Below are 23,153 nucleotides of genomic sequence, written 5' to 3' on the forward strand. Positions count from 1 at the left end.
AGTAAATAATCCTATCTCGCCGTAGTAAATGTGAACAGAATTTCGGACTTAGTTATGATTGTATGAAGTCATGTTTTGCTTTTCATTTAATCATAAAACCAGCACATACCAATGTTGTGGTTTTATGTAGACGTATTTTCTTTTATATGAACGATTTTGAACTACAGTGGACTAAACAGAAGAAACTGTATCGTAAAACAGTTTAAAATACCGTGGTGTTGTGATTTTTCGTGTTCAGAGGGAACAACAAAAACAGAACATGAAGAAGGGGTATCATTTCATGTATTTCCGAACAGAGAAAAGTTATTGCAAGATTTAAAGCATGGGTGAAGAAAATCAACAGAAAAGGTTTTACACTATCGAAAACTACTGTTGTGTGTTCCAGTCATTTCCGTGAAACTGATTTTGAAGAATCGTCTTTACTAAAAAGACGTTTAATGAAAGACAATAGAACTCCTATGAAAATTAAGAAAACTTCTGTCTCTTTCCTATTTTTGAAAGGAGAATCTCCCCAAGACAGTTCTGATCTACGCGCTCCTCTGCTTATAAATGAAAGAAGGTTGTCGAAGAAGCAATAGCAAGTTGCAGTGATGCACCTATAGCTGAAAATATTGACGTGTGTGTAGTTCTCGATGAGGCTGAAAATTCACTGGAACCTAATATAAACAAAGCTGTGCAGTGTGAGATAGGGTGCGAGACGCTAAGAAATGTGTGTGGTGAATCAGATGTGGGGGAGCAGAAACTGACTTAGAGACATATTTTCAAATAGAAGAAGAAACTTCAAATTCTAATTCATCAGGTTCCGAGGACGCTGCACATGAAACAGAAAGTAAATAGGAAGTAAAAAAGTGTCTTTTTTTTTTTTTTTTTTATTCTGGTCAGTGTTACAAATTTTGTTTTTCTTATGTAATATTTGTCATTCCTCTTTTACAAATATTTGGTAGAAACAATAGGACCATTCCTGAAAGTTAATGCAGTGTGCCAGAATGCCCGTAATTGGGAGTGGAAGTCTGAACAGAGGTGAAGCATAGCAGTGAGTTCTGTGTTATACTTGTGCGATATAAGATACAAATAGTTTGAAAAATTTTCAAAAACTTTACAACTATGTTTCATCGGCAAGACAACATTTTATAAAATAATTTCAAAATTCGTAGAACTAACAGTCAGATGTACTTATTTTCAGATTCATGAACAACTTATCAATTCCCTAAAAGATAAAAACGTGCGAATCGCGGTGATGGCCAATTTGACTCACCTAGTTACAGTGCAAAATATGTGACTTACAGTGTAATGGACCTCGATTCAGGTAAGATTATAGACTTCGTAGTTTTGCAAAAAGGTCTAATTGTAGGCGAAACAGCATGCGAAAAAGTTCTAGATCACCTAAAAGAAAAAAATTAACATTACCCTCTTTCTATCGGACCGCCATAGAGGAATTAGGAAATTGATAAGGACCAAATATGAATGGATGGGCTATCAATTTGACATTTGGCACATGGCAAAAAGCTTAAAGCTGCCGCACAAATGTGGAAAGAGAGCATCATAAATCACCTATGTGGTCTTGTGCTACATGTGAAGATGATTCTGACGACTTAGAAGACAGATTCATTTCTGTATTAAACCATGTTTGTAATATACACGAATGGGGAGAAACAGAGACATAATATAATGTGCACACATTCATACAAATCGAACCTGGATCCAGCGATTACAATGCTCTGAAAAAAGTTGTATGTAACCCTGCCCTTTTAAAAGACCTAAATCAGACTAATCAATTTTGTCACACCAGCAAATTTGAATCATACCATAACGAGAGATTGCTTTACACTCCTAAGAGAAAACACTTTCCATATGGTGGAATGGTAACAAGAATTATGATTGTGATAATGGACCATAATTACAATGTGAAAAGAGATGTAACTGGCTCCAGACTCCAGTACTCTAAAGCCACTAAACGATGGGTGGAAGACAAAACATACAGCTGGAAGAAAAATGCGTGGAGAGAAGATACTATGCAGAAAAATGTCTTGGAAGTAGTTCTGGTTATCAACTGCCGCAATTCGATGATCCACATGTTTTAGAGGTTCCCCCAAACATAACTTCGTGCCTAAACCGTGTGACTCAACAACTATGAGGCAATAGAATAATATAAACCATGTACTAATTTATTTTTGACGTGAGATAAACACGTATTTGCAGTCCATTCATAACGAATATTCCACGTCTCACATACATTCACTCACTCGGTGAAGGCGTTGAATTAGGTTATAATGGATCGACATATTAAACCTTTTCAGTTTAAACCCTTACCAGACCCAAGTTGTTCTTACCACTATGAGTTACTTACTTACTTACTTACAAATGGCTTTTAAGGAACCCGAAGGTTCATTGCCGCCCTCACATAAGCCCGCCAGCGGTCCCTATCCTGTGCCAAATCTCAAAACCTTATTCCTTTGCTGTGGTCGTGCCTGAGAATCAGTCCTATTCCGAGGCTTATTATAGGGATACGTAACAAGCTGTTTTTTACGGTGATGGGTTGTTAGCCCTTCGCCCAACCCCCAAGCTGGAGGACCACCCCTTATCGGCTGTCCACGACTGCTTATTCAATATATTCGCAGCTACCCTCCATATCTGGAGGCCGTCTCCTCTATCCGCAACCTGAGGACGCGCCATGCCGTGGTGATAGGGACCCACAATACATGGACCACTATGAGTAGAAATTCAAAATGGCTAAGTTATTATTATTATTATTATTATTATTATTATTATTATTATTACAGTATATGCATGTGATAAGTCCTAAATGTGTTAATAATAACTGACTGTAACGTATGAATATATACTTACTCGTTCTACGCTGTATGTCAAACAGAACTACAACACAGTCTTATGAAGCGATCAGTGGTTATGACGTCAGGGCTTGCAGTAAGACCTTTAATATTTCGGAAACTAAAAGGCGTAGAGCAATGCGACAAACACCGTTAATGCAAGGATTACTTTGGTAAACTTCCTATAATATAATCGAAATATGGAATTATATCGCGGACTGCTTCCTTTAATGAAGACTGTTGCTGAACAATGGTAACTAAATTGATTTCAACTTTCTTTTCACACCAAAATAAAATGTTTGAGAATTTTATAACAATGATTTATAGAAGGAAATACTTACTTACTTATGGCTTTTAGAAAACCCGAAGGTTCATTTCCACCCTCACATAAGCCCGCCATCGGTCCCTAACCTGACTAAGATCAATCCATCATATCCCACCTCCCTCAAATCGATTTTAATATTATCCTCACATCTATGTCTTGGCCTTCCCAAAGGTCTCTTTTCCTCTGGCATCCCAACTAACACTCTACATGCATTTCTGGATTTGCCCATACATGCTACATGCCTGCCCATCTCAGACAACTGGATTTAATGTTCCTAATTATGTCAGGTGAAGAATACAATGCATGCAGTCTGCGTTGTGTAACTTTTTCCATTCTCCTGTAACTTCGTCCCTCTCAGCCCTAAATATTTTCCTAAGCACCTTATTCTCAAAAACCCTTAACCTCTGTTCCTCTCTCAAAGTGAAGTTCAAGTTTCACAACCATACAGAACAACCGGTAATATAACTGTTCTATAAATTCTAACTTTTAGCTTTTTTGAGAGCAGACTGGATGGCAAAATCTCAACTGAATAATAACAGACATTTCCCATATTTATTCTGCGTTTAATTTCCTCCCGAGTGGCATTTATATTTGTAACTTTTGCCCCTAGATATTTGAATTTTTCCACTTCTTCAAAGGTTAAATCTCCAATTTTTATATTTCCATTTCGTACAATGTTCTGGTCACGAGACATAATCATACACTTTGTCTTTTCGGGATTTACTTCCAAACCTATCGCTTTACTTGCTTCAAGTAAAATTCCCGTGTTTTCCCTAATCATTTGTGGATTTTCTCCTAGCATCTCAATGTCTGTAAAAGAATGGTAAGAGTTGTGCAGAAAATGGGTGCTACAATATTAACATGAATTGAATGTACCTGTTGCATTCCCTGAAGTGTTTGTCGTAACATTTTGAGTTCCTTTTCTTTCTGTTCCAACTCAGTTTTCAAGTCAGATCGTACAAGGTCGACTTCATTTTTGTATGCTTCCAATTGACATCGTAAACTATCATTTTCATCCTGAAAAAAAAGTACAACATAAAAACATGATTTCAATAAATCTGTCAACCTTTACTGAAGTGAAATAGAATTTTATGTTATTCCCTCTTAATTGCAGCACTGTACATGACTGAATAACGTTTTTATAAGCTTATAATATATTTTCATGAATAGTTTTGAAAAATTCGTGGATTAGTTGTGGTGCTAGGATGGGGAAATAAGAACTTAAAAATAAATAAATAAAAAATGTCCCTTAAAAAATTCGCAGACTGACTGTGGTGCTGGTAAAAAATTATAAATTAAAAAAAAATCCTTAAAACACAACAGCAAATGCATTTTCATTGTTAATGCTTTATTCATTTTATTTTGATGTAACCATTCTACAATGGAAATTAAATATTCCATCTATAAATTGGCAACATTGCCACATTATGTTCTGTTCTGCTTGGGAAAATTGGTTCAGAAACTCTTCACTGCCTCTGATTGAGATTCTGGCTGATATGTACATCTAATCAGGCAGTACATCTCACTTGACAATATGTGTTAGAGGAAGAACAATTTTATTATTTGTATACATCTGAAGTCTGATTAGTGTAACATGTAGCTGATTGGTGATGTATGCAATGGAGAGGGAAAGGAACTGGCTACCCTATCCCATTATCCCATGGCCTAGTTTCTCATAGGTGATGCCATGTTGGTATCATTTGTGAGATTCAGACCTGTCTTCGGACAGCTGACTAAACAACAACAACAACAAACTCTTCACCTCTTTACACAGGTTCACAGTGAAAACTCACACATAATGATGGAAAGGCGAATGTAAGCATGAATTTCATATTGGTAAAAACCTAGTTCAGCAGTTACAGATGGAGATAAGAGTTACTGACTCATGACAGAAGACTGTTGCTATAGGAATTGTCGGTAGACTTAAGGTCAGCTCCCACTTAATGGAATCGAACCAAATCGAAACGAAAAGTCTCCTGCCACTCACATCTAGTGGAATCAAACAGAACAGTACTTCTGTGATTTGTGTTTTATCATACAAAAGAGAATAATTCTACACAAGATTTATTAATTTTTCTTCGTTCATATTACATTGTATTTTTGTATACGTACTATTTCAGCAATAACTTTCAATAGTAAATAAATAAAGCCGCCAAGAATGGCTGTGGTTCATTTGTTTTTTCACAAAGGCTTCACGAGAACTTACGATCCTACCCGAAACAAGAAATTCTATTCTGGCAGTGGAATAAATATTTTAGCTCATGAATTCTGTTCTGTTCGATTCGACACGCTGCTTTCTGCTATCTTCCATTTAAATACATTGTGAAGAGAAATTCTGTTCGATTCGATTCCGTTAAGTGGGAGCGGGCCTTTAGAAGTGTCAGGAGAGGGGGGATAAAATGATAAAATATTCCACTTTAACTTCACATATGAATAGTATGGAAACCTGTCCACAGAAAAAAAATAGGACCCTGTCACTTCCGTCTTGAACAGGTTTCACGTTCTTGAAAATTTATTACCAACATCAATTTATCATCATTTATAAATAATTAAATAAATTTTAAAATATAAGACTATTGCTGTACTACAAATAAATTACAAGGAATATAAAATATTTTTCTTAAATAAAAAACAGTCCCTTAAAATCTTGGATGTCTAGCATTCCTGGCTGCATTTTTACCATAATTATTTTTTGTGCCACAGGCAATAATTTATACTAAAAAGAGATCATCTCTACCTTAATTGCAGCAAGACTAGTTTTATCTTCTGAAGAATCAATCCGATTTTTCTTCTTTGGATTTCCCATATAATCCTCCTCAGCATCTGATACTTCCATCTCCTCGTCAGCTCGCTCATTCAACACCTCCTCCAACTGCACAGTCTTTATTTCCTGCAAACATCACCCAGATACCCATCATTACATTTTCAAACTTTCCAAAGGTCCCCAATGTTACTCCTGCAATCTTCACCGATTCCAATCCAGTTTTGTGATCATCAGCTATGAATATCTTCTGCTATGTTATGCAAACTGATTTTGGTTAGTTAGAAGAGTGTAACTGTTATAAACAGAGCAGTGAAGGTTCGATTCAAGCAAAGTAATTTTCTTGCTAATAGGTGAAGATTTAATATTACGAGACTTCAGGCTACCAAGGCAATTGGGTTGTGATGTGCTTTGTGAAGACTTAAACAATGTGGTGAAAGGGGATGTCTCCAACACTAGTACTTATATCTTCAAATGCTTTACAAATATATATATATCAATGGTTATTAAGTTGCCTATAAAAGCATTCCCAACTGGTGTGTCATGTGGTCCCACTACGTATTAACTCACGATGATTTTGTCCTTCCTTCCTTATAAACTCCTTTCAAGAGAAATATATATTTATCTCTCGAATAGGCCACTTAGCACATTGATAAGTAAACAAATTCTACTCAGTTCAATGAATATCTATTTCAATGTAACGCAAGAACAGGAATTTTATAAAATTTGTGCCCTACCTCCGTATATGACCAAGAAACTTTTCTTGAAATGGCTTTGTACTACTTCCAAAAATCGGAAGGCTACCTAGAAATTACACAGAATGTCCCAAAAGTTATGATCAGGTGATATTTTGATGTTATTTCGGTTTATGTTCAGGTAAAGTGTAATAGTAAAAATGAAAATATGGAAACTATTTATTCAATATGATTAGAAGAAATGACATTACTTACAATATGAGTGCATCTAACCTATCAGGGTGTTGGTCGTAATTTTCCATGCACAGTTGGCACTGATGGCTGTGTGTTGGGAGAAATTTGAATAAGCTATGTTCTTGCCACGTATACACAATAACTAACTTTACTGTTACCAACTAGACGCGAAATACATATCTTTTTTTCACAAACACTTCCATAATTTCTCTTAATAAATAAATAGGAATACATTTTCGAAGCAAAACAACACTCCTGGTCGTGATTTTTGGGCCTCCCTGTACATTACAATATTATGCTTATTGTGCTATTACGATAAACTTGAATCCAACAATAGATATTATCTTCATAGCTAGAGTGATTGCCCACAAGAACATGTTATTGATGTAATCACTACCATATAGACAAGAAAGGAAAAGGATAGTTCGGTAGTTACCACTAGCACAGTCAATCATCCTGCTTTGTATGTGTTGAATGTTTCGAAACGCAGTTGAATCAAAATAAGCCCTCTTATTTTACAAATATTAAGCTGTTAAATGCAAATGAAGCAACAACAGCAGTAATCTGTGCTTAATTTCAATTAAACCGAAAACAGCAAGAACAGGTGTGTCATGAGCTCAAGACCTGAATTACACTATTGAGTTTCTAATGCCAAAACACTTCTAATTGATAGATGAAAAGCCATTTTCATATCTAAGCCACTTATTTAGAGCCAGAAGACATCACATAATTGGTTGAAAATAATGAGGAATGTATACAATAGTCGAACAATAAAATGAAATGAAACAGTTTATGGCTATTGGACTTTGTTCACCTGCCAGGGTTATTTTAACATAGTTGACTCAGTAGAATACCATCCAGGCGTTGCAGATGGGTTTTATCAGGGTACTCCCACTTCTCTCTAACATTCTACCAATAGTTAACAATAGACTGGGTTGAAGTTTTGAGTTTTGGGAGTAGTACGTGTTTTTGATGCTGATATTGGAAGGGCTTGAGGCTCTGGGTCCTGGGGCTTATAAGGTACTTGTCTGGCGATGCAATCTTGCTGTCAGGGGTGTGGCAGGATATCCCATTTGTCAGCATCGGATTCACAAATGCCATCCAGGCCACCTGTTGGACTGGGCATTCATCGCATATACAGGGTACACAATGGGTCAATATAATCCTAAGTAGAGTATATTTCCTTTACTAAGAGACCATGGCAATAAGTGTGACGCACTTTAGTCAACAGTATGTTCCTGAAGTTGAAACAAGTTAGATATTCTAAAACTTTGGAAACATTTCCTTTCTTCACACCATTTCAATACTCAAAAGCTATACAAGGATTTAGTATTTTCTACAAAACCAATATCAAAAGAATAGCAGAAAGGCAATTTCATATAAAATATTCTCGATTTGGCCTAAAACAAATTCTGAAACATAAAAATGTAATGAACATTTACGCCTGAAATCATTCCTGGAAGTGTGGAAAAGTTACCACAATAAGGAAAAATAAATTAAACATTTCAAATTCATATTACAAGCTTGGCCATAGTACAAACACCAGTAATGAATAGCCTTTCAAGTTAGTATTTTCAATATACAGGAAAATCATTATAATTTCACAAGTTTTAGTACTGCTACTAAAACTGCTGCCATAGTTGCGTGGTCTAAGAACTAACTAACTTGTACTAACAGTATGGAATGAGTATTTGTTCGAATCCTCATGGGGAAAGAAATTCTTTATGAAATTTCGGCCAGTGTATGGAATCAATGAATTTGGGGTGCTCCAGTGTGCTTTTACCATTTTAGTGCATAATAAAAAGTTTCATATAAGTGGAAAATTAAAATAACAATTATTTTTATCACAGTATATTTTCGGAGTTTATATGGACTTCAACAAATGTATATGTTGCATTTATTCTTCTGTATTAATCGTCCATCATTATTGTGTGGAACATCTGTTGAGTTATATAGTATACAAACGAAAAGCAGTAACTTTTACTGAAAGATCCAAGACATTGTACTCATAATCAAGGCCTCGCAATGAAATGTAAAACACAAATTAATATCATATTTTATATACATATCACACACCCCTTGTTTCTCATCATTACATTTCAATAATCAAACAACATAATTTGCCTTGCTATATAACCCATAAAGTATCATACCAAAATAATTTATGTATTTCATAGCATTTTTATTTAAATCTCCATAAAGAAGTGGTTTAATTTTGTGCAATTTTTAAGTTAATTCCTTCCAATATAATTAAAACTGATGATCACAACTGGGTAGTTTAGTAATGTGTCAAACATTAACCATCAAGAGACGTTAAGAATTTCACAGAACAAGAACACCGAATATAGTATTTAAATAGTGTCTGGTACAACAGAAACAAAAACTGTCACTCAGTGCATAAATGTAAAATTTGGAAGTATGTGCAGCAAAATGTTCGGTCTCAAAAACCGCAATAAAAATTATGAAAACCTTTCAAGCAACAACATTTTGACAATGAAAAAATTAATAATAATTTATTACACACCACAGTAAAAAAAAATTGTAACAGTTCCTGTTTTAGTAAACAATAACAAAAACAAATTTTCTAGCTTTAAAGAGAACAAAAAGGCATTTAATGTATTGAAACAGCGAATTTTAATTTATGATATAAAAATCTTCATGTTATTACCTATTCATAAGTAATTATTGACTCTAATTCAATGAAATATGTAGTATAATTTGAAACAAAATATTCTTATGTCATTAATAACATAATTCTTACAACGAACATACAAAAATAAAATATAATTATATACAATAACAAAATTGCAATAAGTAAAAATATAGATGATGAAAAAAAAAAGAGGAACAAGGAGAAATATAAAAAAACACAAGTGTATAAAAGTATGAGAAAAACAGGATCTATACTTAAAAATAGTATGAATTAATAGAAAATATCTACATATCTAAATTACACTGAGGATAAGCATATCTACTCAAAAACTTATGATCAGTAACAATACATTGTAGAAAAATCATAAAAATGCACAAGATAATAAGGAATTCTTAAGAAAAATATTCTATTATTACAGATAAAACTGACCTTCAATCCCTACCCAGGAAGAGCAACAGTCCTACTCCTACTGGTAGTGTAACTATTTTCCTTACCTAGAATATTCTCTTTATTCTTGTTACCTTCTGCTCCGAACATTTAAGAAATACAATATTTATCTTTAGTGAACGTAAAGTTGATCAACATATTAACTAAGAAGGACATAAAAATCCTTTATGCACAAGTCCCAAGCATCAATCCTCTTAGCTGCAAATCATTTGACAAATTCTTTTCAGTTGTGTTGAAAATAAATCTTTTTATTACTTTATTGTCTGTGAATATTTACAAAGTAAAATGATGAAATAATTTTGCATTCATAACACAACTTTGAAGCATAAACTGCATCGATCTAGCTCTTTTTATTAATTACTTGTATAATTATTGAACAGTTTTATGTTTCTATTTCATTAACATACATGGGCATATCAACATTCATATTCCTGCATTCCCAATATTTAGATTAAAAGAGAGGAAGTTAAAATGCAATATGGAAGCTCTGCATCCAGAAATTCGCCTTCAAATTAGAATGATAATATCATTATAAATATCAATATTATATAATATATATATATGAAGGAAAGTTTGTACCAAACATTCAGAAATAAATAATTTAGTGACTTATATAAATAACAAATCCAGCAAACAATTATGATCCAAAAATAATAATGAATAACAAATGATTGTAAGTTAAAAATGAAAACAGTAATTTGGCTGTTTGATGTTAAACTTGTTACAGTACATATGATTCTGCAGTTGCAATAGGAATGTTTCAGAAATACATTAATAAATAAAACATACCAGTACTTTACTACTTGCAATAAGGAATTGGGAAATCAACTATTCGACATTTCGTGGCCTTTCCAGAAGTTGAAATAAACAGAGTACAAGAATTACTATAGTTTCTAATGTTTGAAATGTTTCGTTTTGTCATTATTCAAATAGATGCACACAATGAAAATGTGTTCTGTGTTAATATTGGAAGTTTTTTTCATTAGTAAGAAACTAGCATAACAGTTCATTATCTTTGCAAAGATGGAAAATATAATAACATTCCCCTATTAAGACTTTAAGGAGGGTAATATGAAATATTCACATCGAGTATGCAGATAAAAAAGCGCAATAATAAGTTTTAAAAAATTCTACAGATATAAATTTTTATTTAAAAATGTAATTAAGAACAATCAGTGGTGTACACAGAATTGTGCCAAGGGGGGGGGGGGGGTTGTAATTAAAATTCTTTACAATTTACATTATTGGTATTTTAAATGTTGTGTATTATTATTATTATTACTATTATTATTATTGTTATTATTATTATTATTATCATCATCATCATCATCATCATCATCTGAATTTTCACAGGGGGTTGTGATACTAGTTCCAGGAAGAACGTTAGCGACATCATTATGCTGCGGCTGAAAATTGAGTTTTGTGGTCACTTAGACATATCAAAGATCCCGGAACGATTATGTGAAGTTTATATTAAAAATATGAATTGTCAAATGCACAAAATGTTAAACGAACGTTTCACAATAAACTCAGAACTCAAACTAATGAATGGGTGAATACCACTCTCAAAATGAGTTTAAAATCGACAATACACAATATTTAACATCTGTACTCAGAACTGTCAAAATAACCTTTAGAGTATGTTTCACAAGTTAAATTTAATATTGTGTCAGCTTCATTTTATTACAAGGTCGGTACTACGCAGTAGGTCTCTCTTTAAGAAAGATAGCATTTGGACATGTCACAGCACAAAGCACAGGGATTATACTGAAGGAGGGATAGAAGAATTACAACTTCTGCCGATGTAGATTTTGTTACTCTGACAGTGAAAAATTAGAGAAGGGAAAACGATTATGGATAAAAAAAATACTCAAATCTAAATATGTCATTTAAAATAAATATCAGTAATTACTCAAATCTAAATATGTCATTTTTTCACAAAGTTCAAGGGGGGGGGGAGGGATTAAAACCTGATAATTCCCCCTCTAGTGTACGCCCCTGAGGACAATAAATGTTAATCGAATCATTAGGAATACATAGTACGTATTTGGAAACATGCAACATTACAAAGTCGGAAAGTTCTATGTCCAATGGGTCATGGATTTTTCCATCGATCTAATCCTTCTGGCTGCACTATGGCCCTGCGATTTGCTCAAATTCTCACAGATATAAGTACCAGAGTACTTACTGGGGGCAGAGGACTGACACTCTACTTCCATTAATGCCGGATGTCTATAGAGGTGGGAGTCTTTAACGTCCCATCACCTCTGGATAGATTTTGCCTGTAATGGGATTGATTTTACTTTCCTTGGTAAACTAAACAAAATCATATAATTTCTCCATTATCTCAAAGGTCCTGAAGACAGAGGAAGTATTCAAATAATATTTTAATTAGATTATTTTCCATGTTACCAGATGTCCACAATGCCAACTGCTCAGTGCGTAAAATTCAGGTTATTATTATTCTCTTAGAAATGAACCGAAGAACGGTCCGACAAATCCAACACATAAATAAATAAAGTTCTAATAATTAGTGAACTTTATCGATATTTTATCCACTTCCGAATTATGTCAAACTAAACACAAGAACTGTATTTGCATATGTAAGCCAGAAGTCGGGAACTTCCGTCACTCTTATTTTTTAAGAGTTATAATTCATATTGAATTATCTCATATCATAAAACTGAAAAATAAGTAGGCTACTTCGATACTATATAAAATAAATAAATAACAAAGAAACTTATTCAATTATATTGGCAATGTGATTCACATATAATCGAAATTAGTTTTGAAGAGCATATTGCGTTCATACTGGATCTACACTGTTGGAATGAGACTTTATTCCAAACTTCGTTCAAAGGAATTCAAGAAATAAGGAACATTGGTACAACTCTTTACTTGATCAAAAGCCTTTGTAAAAGAGATGGTCAACAAGACATCTCAGCTATATAATTTAAAATCAAATTTTTTAACATTAACAATCTGTATTTTTGTATATTTATACCTATTTAGATTTCAAATACATCATAAGATGAAGTTACATTTTTCTTTAATTCGTGTGTGATACACAATTATTATGAACAGACGTACACATTTAAACAATCTACTTCATGGATAGTTTCTGAAGTTAATTTGTATGCGTCAAACATACTTAAAGTCATTAATTGCTTATTCTTCTGTAGCTCATATAGGAATTGTTATTGGGGGGTTAATAACTTTAAATTATTGGGGATTTTGTGGATCATATATTTTAATAATTGCTCATGTCATTAATTTCAGGGGTTTGCTCTTTGAGATGTTTCAAACAAGGAAGTTTAGTACAATTTTGCTCGTTTCTGCTTCCTTTTTGAGAAAAAATTTATTTACATGGAACATTTCATAGTGTGTTTTGGGAAAGCTACTGATTTAATTCCCAATATGCTCAGTCAATTTAAGAGATCAGTGTATTATGATAATAAATCATTGAAAGAATTTTAGTTTTGTCCTTTAAATGTGCAGAAATTTGATCTGAACAAATGTAACTTCGTAAAATTCCTTTGCAGAATGAAAAGTCAGATTTGTTCGGACCAAATTTCTAAACATTTAAAGAACAAAACCAAAATTCTTCCAAGCATTTATTATCACAATATACTGCTCCCTTAAATTGACTGAGCATTTAAGGAATTAAATCAATGGTGTTCCCAAAACGCACTATGAAATGTTTCACATAAAACAATTTTAACTCGAAAAGGAAGCAAAAACGAGCAAAATTGCATTAAACTTTTTTGTTTGAAATATCTCAAAGAATAACAACCTGGAATTAATGGCATTCTCTGTATATCATATACATAATAATTTCCAACATTTTGGAAAACAACACAGATAACTTTCTAATATACTAGTGAGCTCAAAGACAGAATTATATTGCGCAAATATTCTGTGTTTGACATCTGGAATCAAATCTTATTACGTTAAAAGTGAAATTTGTTATAAAAAATAAATTTATTAGGCCAGGTATTCTCAGAGCATTCTCATTTATTTATCACATCATCTTTTTAAATAATATCTTATTCCTTCTTCACGAGGAAGTATTGTTTTGTCAATCATAGCATGTATTTTGACATATGCGATAGGAACTTCAAATAAATGCACATTCAGATAGATTCCTATGAGCAGAAGGAAGACATGCATAACAGTAAGTTACAAAAAGTAATTACGATACATGACTGCGCTATATTAAAATGGTTGCCCAAAAATATCAAGTAATGAGTATCACCAAATTATTTTGTTAGTATAAAAGATGCATGTTATCCAACATATTTTAACATATAAGTAAAATAGGGAATGCTAGTTTTTATATCTGGAAATTAAACAAAAAATTGTGTCAGGAATAAAGTGTATACACTGTATTTATTTATAAAAAATATAAATTCATCTTATTCACTGATAGGTTATTTGTACTTCTAGCATGCATGACTATTTTCAAATGTTATACAGGTACAGAAATTAAGAAAGTGAAAAATATCTGGACACAGAGTCATAGATAAACAGAAATAGCAAGTCCTGAAATGCAAACATTTATCACACTGGCTCAGATTGCAGAATAAACTTGAGGATGCCAGATAACATTCGTACTGTACGACTTTCAAAATTATTTAAATATATACTCTTATTACTACATCAAATTTATATAAATACCTTTGATGCTGTTAATATTCCGTCCGTCCCTCTTTATACCTACCTGCATTGTTTCTGGAGGTCCTCACTAAGTTCATTCAATTGTTACTGATACAAATTAACAATCCAACTGTTAAGTTCACTTAACTATAAAATAAGCATAACATTCAGTAGGAACTGCACCTCCTTAATGGCTTAAATATATTTAAATGTACTATTAGATTACATCTCTCTTTGGAGAGTTACCTGTTATTTCTTCATAAATCACATTTTCAACAAACTCAACAGAATACCATTGTCCTAACAACATTCCTTTTTATTTTGTGAAGAATACACGTATAAACTATAATACATTTAATGAAGAGAATCGTCTTCAGAGAGCTTAATATTATTACTAACTGAAAACTATGCCAGAAACAACTGGTGTATGACTGGAATCTGTAACTTCAAATTTATTAAGGTACCATTTAACCATAATAACGAACAATTCATCTCAGAAGCTGAATACTATTAAATATACGAAGTTAATCACAAAATTATGTTGCATTAACAATTTTAAAGACTTCATCATAATGCACATCAAGTGCGAAAATTGACTTATGCTAAGTATATGAAGGTTTAGAAATGAGGGACCATTTCCTTCTACGTAAAACAATGTAAAGGATTGCACATACTTTCTACTAGTTAAGTTTGACATGGAGAAATTAATATTACCTACATGATCATATGGTTTTTTACATCTCAGCTAATAAACCTGCAGCAGCCAGCAGTACCTGTACTACAGCTCCACTTCCCCCTCCCCCCCACTCCCCGTTTCACTACAATTCATTTCTGAACCTGTTCCCTGACAGTTTCATGATGGTACACATCATTTGCGAAGATGATTAGACATTGACTCTAGAGCAACGCATTTTTCTCTGTAAACATTTTTTAAAATAATGATCAGCTCACGATGAGAGTGCAAAATTTATTCAGACATTTCCTGATCAATTACCTCCTTCCAGAACTGCAATTCACGATATGGTACAAAAATTTGAATTTACTGGTTCAGTCAAAATAAAAAACATGAGCAAAAATGTACAGTTTTAATAGTGGAAAGGCGAAAATCTTGAACATATGCCAACGAATTTACAAACTTTACAAAACAAATCCTCACACATTGCAAGAACTAAAGGAAAACATTACTATGGCCGAATTTATTCATGGTGTCAATTAGAATGTGTTTTTCTGATACCATGCCTGTTTAGCTGAGGACGACAACATTTTCAGCATTCCCTGTAAGGTACGATTTGTAAAGTCCTGTAGAACAAATGAAGACATTTTCTTAGATCACAAGATGAAATTCTAAACTTCTGACCAAATGTAAAAAAAGTCCCATGAAAATGATAAGATTACTTTATATGCATTTTATACCTCTTGTAAAAATTCAGTCTTTTTTATCATGTTACTACAATTTCCAGTTCTTCCTGAATTATTATTAAAAACATGCATAATAAACTGTATCATTTACTAGGTGTCCAAATAACACAGAACTCCATAAAAGCCCCAAAAAGTAAGATATCTGACATAAATTTACAAACCATGCAGATCAAACAGATATGTTTTTAATTTTGCAGGAAGTCATGTAAAATGGTTATTACTTTGTTGTAATCATTTTTAATATTATTTCACTATTTACGAAAACAGTTTTTAAAAGTGATATGAATGATAAAGGATTTTCAAATTCTGATGTTCATGAGAAGTCCACAGAAATCCATGTATCGAGGATCTTGTGAATGTGGCTTCTCACGTATGCAGTTACAACCATTCTGAAGAAGAAAGATCTCTCTTTTAAGATATGGAAACCACATTATGGACTGTGACAAGAGGATAGAATTTGCAGACATTTTCTTGGGATGACATGATGACTGGACCAAACAGATCCACATATCTGTGAAAAAAGGTGTAAGGGTATCCGAAGATAAGTATGACACAGTATCATGTTGTCCACTGTTGTTGGTTCTTTCTTTCCCCACACACAATGAATGCTAAAAGATATTTGGAACTGCTGCAAGATCGTGTGTGGCCAGTTATTTTTCAATGGAATAACAATGCATGCTTCAGTTTATGCAGAATGGTGCACGCCCACATTTTGCAAATGATGTTCAAGATTGGGTGCATGATCAGCTCTCAGCCTGCAGCCATGTTTCACACACATTTTTGCAGTTCGCAGTAGCAAACGTAGCAGTTAGTTTAAAGAAATGTGTCGACAATTCTGGGGCTTATATGGCGATTTAAATGTTAAAATCTCAAGGAATGAAGTGTATAATAACACTAGTTTCAACAGAATAAGTTTGCAAATCACACTATTCATCTTTGAACTCTGTTCTTCCTGTCTTTAAAAAATATATACTTTATGATCGACTGATACTCAACTTTATCAAAATTGAATTTTTACTAGCATCATTTTTTAAATTCACAATATGGTATAGAATTAATTGGCTATTTTTTTATAATCAAACATGGAGTAACTATTTATCAAACTATACTCTTTTTCCATGGTAAGTGCTTTTGCTTTTGTTTTTATATATATATATATATATATATATATATATATATATATATATATATAAAAGGTACAAAGCTAACTATCCTTTGTGTGGAGTGTGGCATTGTATGGGGCAGAAACATGAACATTATGACGAAATGAAGAGAAACGAACAGAAGCATTTGAAATGTGGATATGGAAAAGAACGGAGCATGTGAAGTGGACAGACAGAATAAAAAATGAAGCTGTGTTGGAAAGAGTGGGTGATGAAAGAATGATGCTGAAACTGATCAGGAAGAGAAAAAGGAATTGGTTGGGTCACTGGCTGAGAAGAAACTGCCTACTGAAGGATGCACTAGAAGGAATGGTGAACGGGAGAAGAGTTCAGGGAAGATGAAGATATCAGATGATAGATGACATTAAGATATATATTTTTTTATTATTTTAGTAGGTTATTTTACGACGCTTTATCAACAGCTTAGGTTATTTAGCGTCTGAATGAGATGAAGGTAATAATGCCAGTGAAACGAGTCAGGGGTCCAACACCGAAAGTTACCCAGCATTTGCTCATGTTGGATTGAGGGAAAACCTCGGAAAAAACCTCAACCAGGTAACTTGCCCCGACCGGGAATCGAATCCGGGCCACCTGGTTTCGCGGGTAGATGCGCTAATCGTTAGTCCACAGGTGTGGACATTAAGATATATTATGGATCATATGCAGAGACTTAGAGGAGAGCAGAAAACAGGAAAGATTGAAGAATGCTGAGTTTGTAGTGAAAGACCTGCCCATGGGCAGAACATGTATGTATGTATGTATGTATGTATGTATGTATGTATGTATGTATGTATGTATGTATGTATGTATGTATGTATAGCTAACTAATATTAATACTTCTAAGGAACAGTGCAATGGCTAGTACAAAATCTCTACCTCCTTAAATCATGGAGAATCTTGAAGACCAGCCATGTTTAATGGCAGTAATGATAAAAATTTCCTATGTAATGTTTATTTGTACCCAAAATAAATCACAAAAATTCCTCATTTTTCACAGTGTTCACAATGTAAATGGTAACACTTGATTTAAATTTGTGAAAATTGACGATACAATGAAGAGAGTTCGGCTGGCAGTGTGGATCATGTCCCGGCATAGCTCAGTTGGAAAGAATGCTCAGGACACAGAACTGAAAGGTCCCGGGTTTGATTCCTGGTGCCGGAACGAATTTTTCTCAAATTATTAGGTATATACATGTTGACTACTAACACAAAATAGTAGTCGTGATTATTCAATGAGAATGGCGAGACCTCATATACATGAATATAGATGTATTGTGAAAATTAATCTTGAAAGTATATCTACAATAATTCATAATGCACACGAAATGTGGACATACAGTCAAACCTCCATAAAACGAAAACAAATATAATAATAAACCCTCTTGTAGCAATAAATTTTATCAGTCCTGGTGTATTTCCTATATTTTTATTACAATGATGGTCAAATTTTGGAAAACCCCGATTGACTGAATGATAGAACTTCATAATTCTTTTTTAATTTACTTGGTTTTCATGTTCAATATTTCACTCTTCACTTGGCATCATCCTCTCAAAGATATTCTCCTGTTATTTGATGTATTCTCTTTCATACTTCTGTTGATTGATCTTGGCATTCTGTACAAGGAGTGTGTTACAATAGAACTCTACCTGCTTCAAGGGCAAGTGATCCTTAATAGAATTTTTTTATGGTTCCTGCCACTGTCTTCCTGACTGCCTGGTTCTTTTCACATTCGAGTGTTATTTGTTAATGATGGCATGTGTAACAAAAAAACAAATCAGTTTAGAGACTAAATTATTTAATTTAGTGATTTAGATAGGGGATTGAAGCAGAATGAAGTGGCTAAAAAACATGGGTTTGCACATTCGATACTTGAAATATTCATTAAGAAAAGCAAGAAAATAGAAGACAGTATCGGAAGTGGTAAAATGAATCCTGAACGTAAGTGTCTAAAAACTGCGGCAGCAGAAGACATTGACATTGCTACTTTGAAGTTGTTTAATGTCTTTAGTACATTACTGGAACATTTGGCTGTGCTCGAAGCAATAAGAAATGTGTTTGTTGCTGAAATCCTCAAAACCAAAAGACAGAGTACAATTACTAATGTTTTCAAAAAAACATGCCTGAATGTTAAATGAATTTATAGACCCATTCCAAGTAGAATATTCAAATGGTGAATAAATGTTATTTCATGGTATGTAATGTTGTTTTATACTTATCTCTACTACTTGAACAAAACTAGAATTATCTTTTTACCACTTCATTCATTGTACAGTCTTAGGAAGAAATGGATCAGAATCATCTTCAGCAAAGTCCAGCTCTTTCCTTCAAACCCATTGTGTGTGACAAATATTGATGAGCAAGGGAGTTAATGGTTTCATTGCCAAGAACTCACCATTAGTTAACAACAACATACTTATTTCTAATATATTCTCCTTCAGAACATAAATTTGGGAAACATTTCATAACCCCTCAAAACAATAATAACCTTGGTGTAACAATACAATTTTCCTAGTCCCCAGAAAATTTTTGTATTGAGGTTAATATTTGTGTAAAAAATTTACAATCATAAATATGTGCAATCCTTATAATGTTTAATTTTATCTTAATAATAAATATTTTAGGAAAGAAAAATATTATAAATACTGTTCCGTTCACCATTACAAAAAAGCAAATTTGTTTAAACAGCAAGGAATAAACTTTATGTAGGGACAGAACTATCTGTGTATAGAAGGGTAATAATCGTGGCAATATCAACATGCAAGGATGTGCCTTTTTCCATTTAGTACAATCAATAAATTGATTGAAGCTAAATTGAGATCATACATTATTCACAATAACGGATAGTTATTACCGAAGATCAAACTATCTACAAGGACTACTGTTGTATTAGTTGCATTATTTTTTATTAGTATATTATATACAAACCATGACAACTGAAATTAATGTTTCCTGGAATGTTTGCAAATGTTAACATTTTAAATAGTCAAAGTCATTTATTGTAAATCATCTGCCAAACTGAAAAGTTCGTTGATAATAATATAGTTACAGTTACAAAATAACTATCTAAATAAAGATAGCATTGGAGACAAGTCAGCAAAAGTAGTACATATTAATACCAACACGTAGCACACACCACAAAAACAACATATACAATAAATTATTATTAATTTATTTTGCTATGTATATGTATTTTTAAAAGTTTATATAGGTCTGTGGTGTCTGTAGAGTGTTTCGATCCTAACAGGTCATCTTGTTCCCATCGAAGTGCTGCAAAGTCACTCTATGTACAGCATGCTTCACACATTCATTTTAAGGATATATAAAGATGATCAGTTTCTGACAGACATTTGTCAAAATTTGTAAATTTCTATATAATATTTTGCCTACATCAAGAGTGTATATAACATGACATTTATTGGCTCAATGACATATGCTGATTGACAGGATAAAAAATACGAACGAATTTGGAGTTATATAAATATAAGCAAAGGCAATTTCGATTACAAAAACATTGAACTAAGACAGATAGAAGTAAAATAAATATAATATAAATCCAGCAAAATCAGACGATAAATTACAAAGGGCTATCTATTTATTAAATTCCGCACTGTGGCGTCGTGGTCTAAGGCATCTGCCTAGGACTCGCATTACGGAATGTGCACTGGTTCGAATACTCATGGGGGAAGAAATTTTCTCATGAAATTTTGGCCAGTGTATGGTACCGGTGCCCACCCAGCATCGTGATGCACTTGGGGAGCTACGATAGGTAGCAAAATCCGGTTGCGAATGCCGCTATAACGTCTGGGGGGATCATCGTGCTAACCACACGGTACCTCCATTCTGGTTGGATGATCGTCCACCTCTGCTTCGGCATGTGGGCGTGAGGCCAGCAGCCGGCTGGTCGATCTAGGCCCTTCACAGGCTGTAGCGCCACGGATTATTTATTTATCTATTTATTAAATTAAATATTAAAATCTCTGTACAAATTATGAATTTACTGACCCAGAGGAAAGAAAAGACTATGGATATCTTTAAGACGTCTTTCTAACTAACAATTTAATTTTAAGTTCTGAAACAAACCACCTGATCTAGAATCGTGGATGATGATGATGATGATGATGATGATGATGATGATGATGATGATGATGATGATGATGATGATGGATACTAAAACAAGTTAGAATTTAGAAATATCAGATAAAACAAAAGTTATGGCTTTCTGCAGAAAACATCAAGACTGAAGACTGTTATTATTGTTATAAACAACAAAATTATTGAACAGGGACAAAAACTGAATTATTTAGGATATGAGATATCGTAAGAATATTATTAAAATTGATTCAAAAAGTTGAACAAATTTCAAAGCATCTATGACAGTTTACAAAGTTCCTCATGAAACAAGGTCAGACAATGAATGACAATGAAAGAAAAGGGAAATGAAAAGAGAAACAATTAAAACGCAATTACGAGTACCTATAAGGAAATTTGCAACTGAGAGAAAGTATCTATGTGATCTCCAAGCCTGCTGGCCACTTGTCTCACCCCATTTTTGTTGCTTAATTTGAAGCAAATTAATAGAATTTTGAAGGAGAAAGCCGAAAATGGACGTAACCTAATAGCTACCTAGGTGGAATCTAATCAAAATCAGCAGCATGACAGTCATAGAAAATGATAGAAGCCAGGACAGAGTAAGTGGCGAGGAGACAGCACTGCTATCATTGCTGGACAAGGATCCAAAGTCCTTGCACAGGGCAAGTAACACTTGAGTCAACTCGTTCTGAAATAACCAGACAACAAATGAAACAAAGGCTCCAATTTTTTTAAGGCTTTACTGTAATTTGGAAAATGCCGAAATTTATGTGGGGGATTATGTAGGTCAGTGGGCCATTTCTTCTAATCATCCCGATATTAGGAAAACAAAGGCAGGATGAGTTGTCTCAATTTACGAGACTAGTCAATTGGCTATGAGATACTAATAAAATACGGCTTCATCGATCTTGAGGACATACAGGTAATGTGGCGAAGCATAGATATTCTAACCAAGGGAGAAAAGGAATGTGTGTTCCTGGCTTAGATAGTTGTTAGGGTGGGACATGTTTCCCAACCTCATTCTGAATATAAATGACTTAGATGCTCATGGCAACACCGTCTCACTGGATGCTAGGATAGGGAAAATCGGAAAAGATACAATGCTTAAATGTTACAAAAAGTTACTGTCCGTTATATTATACAGATTTGGACAATGAATAAAAGAGATAAGAGAATGATGGACTCTTCATAAACTAAATTCCTGAGATATGTTTCTTGACACATCCTCAGAGATCAAGTTAAGAATGCAGATACCAGAAAAAAAATTAAAACACACAAATTTAATTGATTACAACACAAAATGCATATGGGTCAAGAAAGAATAACTTATAGAATAATGCATTTAAAACTAACAGATTTCAAGATGTTTGGCACCTGCAAAAAGGATGGAAGACCTCTTTGTGAGATGGATCAGGTCAAATGGTTTAGAATGATGATGATGGTGGTGGTGATGAATTGATGATGATGATAATGATGATATTCATATTACTTAGATATTATTATTATTTGAAGGATTCGTAACAAGCTGTTTTTTTACGGTAATGGGTTGTTAGCCCTTCGCCCAACCCCCAAGCTGGAGGACCACCCCTCATCGGCTGTCTGCGACTGTTTATTCAATATATTCACAGCTACCCTCCATATCTGGAGGCTGTCTCCTCGATCCGCAACCTGAGGGCACGCCATGCCGTGGTGATAGGGACCCACAATACAATTATTATAATTAGGACCATTAAATCCAGATGTTTGAGATGGGCAGGGCATGTAGCACGTATGGGCGGATCCAGAAATGCATATAGAGTGTTAGTTGGGAGGCCAGAGGGAAAAAGACCTTTAGGGAGGCGAGACGTAGATGGAAAGATAATATTAAAATGGATTTGAGGGA

General features: G+C 33.6%; 1 protein-coding gene and 1 long non-coding RNA gene across 2 annotated transcripts in view; one reads left to right on the plus strand and one right to left on the minus strand.

Annotated features, from left to right (window-relative positions):
• The window catches only part of LOC138713396 (ecto-NOX disulfide-thiol exchanger 2), a 98,078-nt gene that overhangs the window by 15,425 nt on the left and 59,500 nt on the right, over positions 1 to 23,153 (minus strand). The window contains exons 9-10 of the mRNA XM_069845473.1: positions 5,891 to 6,043; positions 4,030 to 4,170 (exon numbers count right to left, since the gene is read on the minus strand). Coding sequence (XP_069701574.1) covers positions 4,030 to 4,170; positions 5,891 to 6,043 — 294 coding nt within the window. The remainder of the gene's footprint in view (positions 1 to 4,029; positions 4,171 to 5,890; positions 6,044 to 23,153) is intronic.
• The window catches only part of LOC138713401 (uncharacterized), a 207,000-nt gene that overhangs the window by 4,329 nt on the left and 179,518 nt on the right, over positions 1 to 23,153 (plus strand). The gene's annotated exons all lie outside the window — the stretch shown is intronic.

This window comes from Periplaneta americana, chromosome 14 (assembly GCF_040183065.1).
Source record: "Periplaneta americana isolate PAMFEO1 chromosome 14, P.americana_PAMFEO1_priV1, whole genome shotgun sequence".
Lineage (NCBI taxonomy): Eukaryota > Metazoa > Arthropoda > Insecta > Blattodea > Blattidae > Periplaneta > Periplaneta americana.